At 45.2% G+C, this 9561-nt stretch overlaps 1 protein-coding gene across 1 annotated transcript in view; it reads left to right on the top strand.

Moving 5' to 3' along the window:
* Positions 1 to 952: 952 nt before the first annotated feature.
* Positions 953 to 9561, top strand: part of FLT3 (fms related receptor tyrosine kinase 3) — a 41281-nt gene continuing 32672 nt past the window's right edge. Inside the window, exon 1 of the mRNA XM_082752712.1 lies at positions 953 to 1047. Coding sequence (XP_082608838.1) covers positions 993 to 1047 — 55 coding nt within the window. The 5' untranslated portion in view covers positions 953 to 992. The remainder of the gene's footprint in view (positions 1048 to 9561) is intronic.

The raw sequence follows: 9561 nt of genomic DNA, 5'->3' as shown, positions 1-9561 counted from the left end.
TCTATGGCTTTTATGTGCAATATACCTGTCTAGCTCTGCTCCATCTACATTTTTATTTAATCTCCCCTAATGCCAAAGAAATTATTTACTATGTATCAGTACCAAAAAACAAATCCATTCAAGATATAATCTCTGGCACATTGCTAAGAACATCTTACTGACACTGAGTTTATTTGCTTACATGCGAGCTCTTTGGACAGAGATTGTTTAGCTCTGTTGCAGAATGGGTTCTTAGTCTCTAACAATAAAAAAATATGTATAACAATTGAGGGAATAGCAGGGATGAAGCTGGGGGTGATGCACAAGCTTAGCCCACAGAAATGGAGCCGCTTTCTGTCAGGGGGACACAATGCATGGCTGCAGCAGCCAGGAACTTCTGCTTGCCCTTCTGAAGCACCTGGTCCTGCTATAAAGCAGGGGCGAGTAAATCTGGGCTAGTTGGGCTACTTGGACCCTCTGTACCCCATAAGCAAGAAGCAAGAAGGCAGATGCTGGAGTGCTGCACACTGGGCAAGGCCGCAGTGTCCCCAGAGGGTTGCCTCTGTGGGTGACCCCAGAGGCCTTTATTTTTATCCCTTTGACAAGTCATCTGTGAAATGGCCTCAGAGCAGCTGTAGCTCTGTCTGCACCCTCCTGCGGGCAGCGCTAGTTCCCTATTCCTTCTGGGGCTAAACACAGACCCACGCCGCAGCCGCGCTGCCCCACCGGGCATGGTCCCCGCGCTGGGCAGCTGCTTCCCCTGCCTGGCAGAGGCACACAACAGCTCCACTGCCACCAGGTTCTGGCTTCTCACCCGCCGCTGGAAATATCCCTCAGCCCAAGAGAGGCCCCTCTGCTCGCCCACACTCAGCCGTTTCCTTCAGGCTCAGGTCTGGGGCCCGGGCTTTTGAAGAAGTGGTTTCATTGCGGGCAGTGACGTGCGCCCTGAAGACAGCCACCTGCACAGCCGGGTTTCACGCACTTGGGCTGAGGACGGCAGGGCATCGCCAGCCATGGCACTGTGCCCACCCGCTGCCCACCCCTCGGGGACCCCGCTTTGGCTACCAGGTAAGGCCTCCTCCACCTGCTCCTCGGACACTTTGCTCCCTGTTTCCCATTATCTCACCGCATCCCTTCACATCTTTACTTTCTTTCACCTCTGGCTTCTTATCTGTTCGTTTTCTCCTGCATCTTTTATTTTCCATCCTGTTTTTCTTCTCTTTTCTGGGTGTCCCTTTTTCTGTCCCATCACCCTGGTGTCCCAGCCAGGCTGTTGCTCTAGCGCACCTGACACGTTTCATGCACAAGGCAAAAAGTACCTAAAAATACTTATTTTTTCTTATTTTTCCTGACATAAATGCATTAATACCAGATTCACCTGATCACCTTAAACAATACATCTGTATTTTCCTAAGTAAATAATCTGCAAATGAGCTGTGTTGATAGAACGAAATTTAGCAGTGCATCTGTATCTTACCAGGTTTTGTTGTTGTTGAACAACCTAAACAGAAGAAAGCACAATAATAATATCTAGAAAGTTTATCTGTTTTGTCAGAGTGAAGTCATGCCAACATTTTAACTGTTAAAAGAAAAAAAAAATGTTTTCTTCCATCTCAGATGCCTGCAACTATTTTTCTCTGGCTCTGTGGCTTGCTCCTATCAGAGATGATCTTGCTGATTCAAAATCCAGGACCCAAACAACAAGAGAGTGGGCTTTTTTTGTTGTTGTTGTTGTTTTTCTGATCAACTCAGTTCTGATGCGTGCCTGGGAAAGTCATTTTACAACCTGGGGTTCGTTTTCAGCTCCATATACGGGAACAATAATATTTACTTCAAAGAGCAATTGTTTAGGTATTATTCATTCATGTTTGAAAGTCTACCCGAGATAGAAGGCAAGGTGGAGTAAAAATGAAAATGAGTATTTCATGATCTCCTGCTTTGCATGATTGAAGATACTACTACTAAGCAAACCCTGTTGAAGACGGATTTCTGTGTTTTCTTCTCGACTGAGCTCTGCTAGTCTTGCAGGCTGCATAACAGGGTAAACAAAAGCGATTAGCATCTGGGATGTGATAGTGCCCGAAGGCGGCTGTGAAGAACAGACCTCAGCACGGCTGAGAGATGGCTCTGAGGAGGGAGCAAGATCCAGAGGAGCATGAGGTGCGATTATCGTCCATGAGGACTGCTGCTCATTGGGTTGAGATACTACTTAGTCAAGGCAAGGTATGTAGGGAGGCAGTAATACATCTTGTAAGGCCAGCAGATACAGGGGAAAAAAAAAAAGCAAATGCTTTGGGACATACAAGCTGAGTAGGAGCTGAAAGTTCTGAGATGTAGCTGACAGCAGAAATCCTGAGAATTGCCAGCTCCATGACTCTCTCTCTAGCAGATGACTCTTTAAAAGCAATGTTGATGGAAAACTGTTAAGTGTTTAATGAATTATATGTCATTTCTTAAAGACGGGTGTGTTCCCCATAAAACTCCACGTATTGTCTCGAGGTAAGACCCAGTAATAAATTGGGCAGACTCACAGCCTGTATCTGTATGATGAACCAGAATCATCAGAAATTGCGACACTTAGGCAGAGAAAGGAAAGCCAGTCTGTAGTAACTGCTAGAGGAAAATCTCACCGGTACGTGCAGAATTAAGGCACCAGGTCTGTCTTTAAATTACAGGCTCAGAACTGCAAAAGCTGCAGGAAAGAAAAAGCATCTTGTCAGTGTTATTTGCTGGAATAAATGATACCCAGCAGCAAGGAATGTAATCCCGATAATTTTAGAAAACAATATATACAACACAATATGTATGTAAATACAGTTACGCGCATTAAAATCATTACTTCAGTTTCTCACCTTCTTAACGTTTTCTGGTCATCCTAAGCAAGAGCTTGTGGTTAATGATAGCATGATCTAGCATGCAATTAGCCTGGCATTAGCGAATGAGGTGGGAAGGTGGATGAGGACTGGCAACTGAGGCAGTAATATAGTTTCATGTTTCACAAGTTGGAGAATTGTGTGACAAACAGAGACTTTGGGTGACCTTTCTCATTGGAGCAAGCTTTCCTTTAACTGCTCTCGTTCCTTTTATTCATGTTGTGCCCGCTCCTGCTGAGAGCTGTTCATGGGATTGCTTTTGCAGTTCCAGGGCACCTGAGAGAAACGAAGCTCAGAGCTGCTGACTAAGATCTCAGCGTGGCTGACAAATGAGGGGAAATTTTATACGAGCAAGGGCTGCAAACTCAGGCCCTAACAAGCTCTGGATTACTTTATACTGGGTCCGATTGCACAAAAAATCTGGGAGTTTTATATGTTGAAAAACCCCTCGCAGGACACACAGGTGTCTGTTACATCCCTATGGCAGAGAACCAGAAAAACACAAGATGGGCCAGAAGAGGCTGGGACCCAGCAGCTGTCAGGATGTGTCCACCTCCCAGCAATACACCCGTTGCTTTCCAGCACCCCAGCTGATGAGCACTGCAAAGCATGTCCAGGCACCGAGCCCCGCCACCAGCAGAAAGGTGAAATCAATGAGTACCCCAGGGGGAATCAAGTTTAATCCTGACTGCAATCTCTTTCACGAAGCTTGCAGAAACCTTGGTGCAAGCCAGCTGTGAATGCTGGATAAGGCCAGTGCGTGGTCTTCTTACTCAGGAAAACACAGTCATGCCCAGCAGAACGTATTTTCATTGTCATCTCTCACCATGGATTTCATGGATCAGAGGAGGCATCTCTTCAAAGAGATGATTCCTGAAGGTGAAGGGATTGCTCGGGGGGAGGGTTATTTTCCAGAAAATGCAACTCAAAACTATTGGTGTTTTATTTCTTTTGAGGTTTGGCCCCATTTGCTTTTTCCCTCTCTTCCCCGGAAAATTTCTCAGCTTACCCAACTTTCCAGCTATCCAGCAGTCAGTTTCTACCCATCAGTGCATTGGTGGGTGCTGTGTGATTGTGCTCAATGGAGCAGAGCTGCAGGCATCATGTCCTTCTGCAGCATCCCCTTCTGCACTCCTTCCCATCAGGGCCCCAACATAGTACAGCACAGAGCTGAATCCAAACTCCCCCTTGTCCTCTTGTTCTCAAGCTTCTGAAAATGCAGCTTTCAAAAGCTTCATGGCATAAACTCCTTCACATGTAGGTTTCTGTGCTGTTAAACTGAGAAGCTATTTGGGGTCATCGAGCTGAGTTAGCTTTCCTGAAATTTTTCATAGAGACATTCATTGCAAAAGGCATGGGTGAAGAACTACAGCAAACATCAGTGGAAATGAGACTGGAGAGTAAAACATTTACAGAGCAAAAAAAGAAGAAGAACAGGAACAGATGACCGATGAAGACAGAAAGCAATTTCAGTTTTATATAGCAGCACTCAAAAAGCACAAAGATTGTTTAAACCCAATGATCGTAGACTTTTAAAAAGAAAGTAGGGACCAGAAAATCAGTTCATAACCAACAAAGAACAGCATTTCTCAAATGGAGGGGAGGAGAGGGGAAATACCATATTTCCCATATGGATTAACCCTATTCTTGTTGAGAGAAATACATTTAAGAAGATGCTTTAGGAATCTGAACAGAAGTATGATGCCAAATGCTTCCTTAAGGAATCTGTAAACGTTGAAACGCAGACAATACCCTAAAATTTGCTGGTGTGACTGAAGAGTAGACTCTTCTTTTTTTCTCTGTCTTCTATGAGAAGTAAGATAAAAAGCTAGACTGACATCTGGATAAATGTTGTGTGCATTTCCCACTCAGGATGAAACAGCTCCCTCATTTTTCTAGGATATTTCCTTAAAAACTGCTGAAAAACTGAGCAGTTTAAACGTACAGAAAGGCTAGCTTGTGGCATGGATATTTAGCTCCATTACTGTTGTAAAAGCAAGTGGTATTCCCTTTTCTATAGTCTAGGCTTGATTGTGTAGGTAAGATTTCCAGTGGGTGAGGTGCAAGAGCTGGTTTGAAAAGCCCATTATTGTTACCAGCAGTATGTTTGATTTTACATCTGTACAACCACTGGGGAACTGCAATTGTCTTTTAACCCTAACATCATAAGTAACGTATCACCGGTTGGTGATATAAATAACACCAACTGGTATCTGTTTTGTTCATTTTTGCCAAATTTGCTACCGAATATGAATGACCACTTAAACCAAATTCCTTTGCTTCATTTTTATCTTTTCAGGTTTTGTAGCAGAGCCCTTCTCTCCAGCTCTTTCTCTTGCTGTCCTTCCTTCTCCCATCCTCAGTCTAAGCTCTGTTCCCTCCCTCACCCCCATCCAGAAAGAGGACGACATACTATAGTCAGTTGTAGAAGCTGTTGTTTTCATTCAAAAAGGGAAGTTTTACAATACTAGGATGACAAGTAGTGTAATTTCACTATTTACAGTCTTGTTTTCACTTCTCTTTTGGGCAGATCCTTTTCTCCTTGTTGATGAGGTGCCGGGAATCTCATGCCTCTACCTTTGGGTACTTAACTAAAGCAGCTCTTGCTTGCAGGAGGTTAATAATTCCATTAATGTCAGTTGAAGTGCTGTAGTGTGTCAGGTAATGAGTCTGGAGTGCTTAAACAGAGTAGGTTAAAAAGAGTTAAACAAAGCAAGCTTACTTATGCCATTAGATGAGATATGTCTGTTTGCTTTGCTTCAGGGCTGTCTATCCAGCTTTTTAATGGCATAAATATGTGCCATCCCCATGAACAAACATCCTGTAGAGGATATTCAAGAGCAAGGACAGCCCAATGCTACTTTCTGATTAATGGAGGGCTTCTGTGGTGGCATTAATCTGGTTCATCTTTACCTGCAGAATTATCCCTTTATTCACAGAACCACAGAAAGGCTGAGGCTGGCAGGGCCCCTGGAGGCCCCTGGTGCCCCCCTGCCCAAGCAGGGACACCCAGAGCAGGCTGCCCAGGCCCACGTCCAGGCGGCTTTTGGAGCTCCCCAAGGAGGAGACCCCACAGCCTCTCTGGGCAGCCTGTGCCAGGGCTCCGTCACCCGCCCAGCACAGCAGTGCTGCCTGGTGCTCAGAGGGAGCCTCCTGGGTGCCTGGCTGTGCCCATGGCCTCCTGTCCTGGCACTGGGCACCACGGAGCAGAGCCTGGCTCCGGCCTCTCTGCACCCTCCCATCAGGGATTTAGGGACATGGATGAGATCCTCCTGAGCCTCCTCTTCTCCAGGCTGAGCAGCCCCAGCTCTCCCAGCTGCAGGATGTGCAGGTGTCTCTTGTACTGGGGTCCCAGAACTGGATGCAGCACTCCAGATGAGGCCTCTGCTCCAGGGCTGGGCAGAGGAGAAGGACCTTGGCCTGCTGGCAACACCCCTTATACAGTCCTGAATATCATTGTTCACTGTGCCTAGTGGGGCAGAAAGTTCTGGGTGATGTGGGAGCCAAGAAGAAGCTCCCTTGAGGGGATGAGGGATGTGTGTGAGAAGCAGAAAAGAACCAGCCACAATATGGGCTCTTCCTCAGAGAGTGAGGTTGCCATGGTAGCTGAGGTTTGCTGCCTTTTCGGCCACTTTCCAGCCACTTCCCCAAAGGGGTATCCTCAGCAGTCCCAGTTATTCTTTGTAAACTGGACCAGAAGTGGCAGAATGGCACAAACTGTGGGTAGGACAGCGGAGATTTCAACGGGTCCCGGGGACCTGTTGCTGTCCTTCGGGGTGGAGGGGCTGTCATTCACTCAGCTAGTCCCATGCAAAGCAGGCAAAATGAATAACAGCAAGCAAAATAACAGCCCAGCTGTTGGAGCAGGGAGTTTATCTCCAACTCGCAGGGAAGGTAGACGGAAAGTTATCTTAGTGAAATGGAAGGCAAATAAGGGTTTGAATACAACCCTGCAGTTCTTCTTCCTTGCCCAAGCTGAGGTAACCACAAAACAGAAGAGGCAGGACAGAGAGGTAAAAGGGAGGCAGATGTCGTGCTAGATTCAGTCTCCAGCATTTGTTTCATGCTAAGGAGATAACTATTTTCAGACACAAACCACAATTTACTGACATAGACCAAGGACTCAAAAAAGCGATTTCAAAGCAAATCTGTAAATTAAGGAGGTAGATGATGCTAGTACCAGCTAGTAATCATGAAAGATCACTGCAACAGCTATAGGGGTTGGGCTGTTCATAAATGTGCACAATCCCACAATGAAAGCAACTTATTCCCAGAGGAACAGAAGGTTTCACATGCTCAGGAGGGCAAGTATATGGTTAGAAAATCTGAAACCTGATAGAAATATATATCAAACTGGATTGTGATTCATTCTGGCATAAATGAATGATGAAAAGACAAATCACCGAGCATGATTTGTCTGCAATAAAGTTAATGGCAGAAGTAGTCAATAAAGTTGGATGTGTAATCATGTTGTGAAAAATATAACCCTGCTTCATGTCATCATTTGCTTATTTTTACTACATAAGGCACCAAAGCAAACAGATTTGTAAGTAATCAGTAAAAAAGTGGGATTGGCTCTGCTGACTCCAGCTGCCTGGTCTGTTAGAAAAGTTTTTTTCTGTTTTCCTGACAAAGAGGTGTAAAATACATCACTGGTGTGATATCTGACTCGAAATCTTCAGCTATCTGAATTATTCTTTATTAAAATTTCTGCGTAATTTATAAGATGGCTACAATAAGCCATATACAGAGCTGCTACCTGTCCTCCTCTAAGGAGAAAGGTGGCAGCATTAAAAGGCAGAGTTTTATCCCAAAGGGGAAGTTTGCTCAAATCAGTACCAAAAATGTGTTAAGTCATAACAAGGCAGAGAACAAATTCTTGGAAATTATGGGGCAGAGAGAGAAGTGATTAGGTATAGAAGAATGGGGAAGAGTAATTTTGTCTTCATTGCAGCTGTTTTCATCTGGGACCTGAAAATGGGGGGCTGAGAAAAGTTAAGGTGGAAAATTAATTTTTGGACAAAATCTCACTTGCTGCACTCGGCAAACACCAGTGGAGTCAGCTTGGCTTGGCAGCGATGCTCCTGAGGCAGTCTGAGCAAATTTCTTTTTTCTTCTTCGGATGTCGAGAGGTTTTTTTTTGGTTCTCGGAGCGCTGCTTCGAGGGCTCCCCCTCGCGGTCATGCAGCCCCCAATTCCCTCAGCTGCTCCTCTTCTGTCTGGCTTTTTAGTCCCTTTAAACCAACTTCATTGCTCTTCTCTGCACACATTCGAGCACCTCGATGTCCTCCTTGTAGTGAGGGGCCCCAAGCTGAACACATCTCTGCTGCAGCTGGTAGCTCTTTAAGACGAAAGGCTTCAGCTTGCTGCCTTCCCTGGTCAGGAAGAAAATTTGGGAAGGTTGAGCCAGAGTGTGGCTGGCTTCCCCAGTTTTTGGCAGGCAGCTTTAGTCATCCCCCATCCGAGCATAAATCTCCGAAGTAGTTCTGTTAGGTCAACCATCTGGACACTGCGTCTTTGGTTGATATCTGGCCAGTAGAGTCAAGCCTTTATTCTCAGAAACTTTCCATGGGAGCCTGCTTTTTGGCTTAGAATTGTAAAATCATAGAGTCATCTAGGTGGGAAAAGACCTTCAGGATTAACAAATCCAACCATCAACCTGACCCACCAAGTCCCACCACTAAACCATGTCCCTTGGTGCCACGTCCACACATCTCTTAAACACCTCCAGGGGTGGGGACACCACTACCTCCTGGGCAGCCCGTTCCAAGGCTTGGCCACCTCTGTGAAGAAATTCTTCTGGATGCCCAACCTAAACCTCTTCTCCAGACTAAACAACCCCAATTCCCTCATTTTCTCTTCTTATGTCTTGCTTTCTGGTCCCTTCACCAGCTTCATTGCTCTTCTCTGCACACACTCAAGCACCTCGATGTCCTTCTTGAAGTGAGAGACCCAGAACTGAACACAACATTCAGGTGTGGTCTCACCAGTGCCACATACAAGGGGACAATCACTTGTACTGGCATTTCCCCGTGTATGTGCCTACATAACTTGATGAAATCCTGACTCAGTTTATGACAACTAGAGGTTTGTCTGACTCAGTGAGAGCAAGATTTCTCCTACTGCATTTATTTTCGTATAACCCATAAAAAGAAAATGAAGATGGAAAGCAGGCATAAACAAACATTGTTCAGAGCAGCAATTTTTTTTCCATTCCAGTTTCAGTACAGTTTGGCAATGCAAGGCATGATTGTGCATACTGCATATTTGATACTCCTTACCCAGTGCTCTCAGTCTCTGCAGCTCTTGCTTTGGACTTTGGGGAGGGTGACTGCCTTGCAGTCCATGGCACCGATCTCTGCACAGGCCAGCTAGCAGCTGGCAAACCAAGATGGAAAATGGGAGTGTTGCCATTTTCCCAGTATTTATTTTCTTGATTCTGCTTCTGCTGGAAGGCTCATTCATGCTTTTATTTTCTGTTATGTCAAAGTAATAGATTTCTCTAAGACCTGCACAAGTTTAAGCCACCCTTTCTCATCTCATATAAATACTTCTAGCATATCACTCTTTTTTTTTTTTTTTTTTTTTTTCTTACTATACAACAGTTGGAATCATCTCAGTCCAAAATATCCTTTCTCAGCCTAAAAACTTTCCTGGATTCACACAGGATAAAGGTAGAGGATAGAAGCAACAAGCTCTAGCAGTTAAC

This window comes from Aythya marila (genome assembly GCF_965140915.1).
Source record: "Aythya marila genome assembly, chromosome: 1".
In the NCBI taxonomy this organism is placed as follows: domain Eukaryota; kingdom Metazoa; phylum Chordata; class Aves; order Anseriformes; family Anatidae; genus Aythya; species Aythya marila.
Note: the sequence above shows the minus strand (reverse complement) of the source record. Positions and strands in the feature narration are given on the sequence as shown.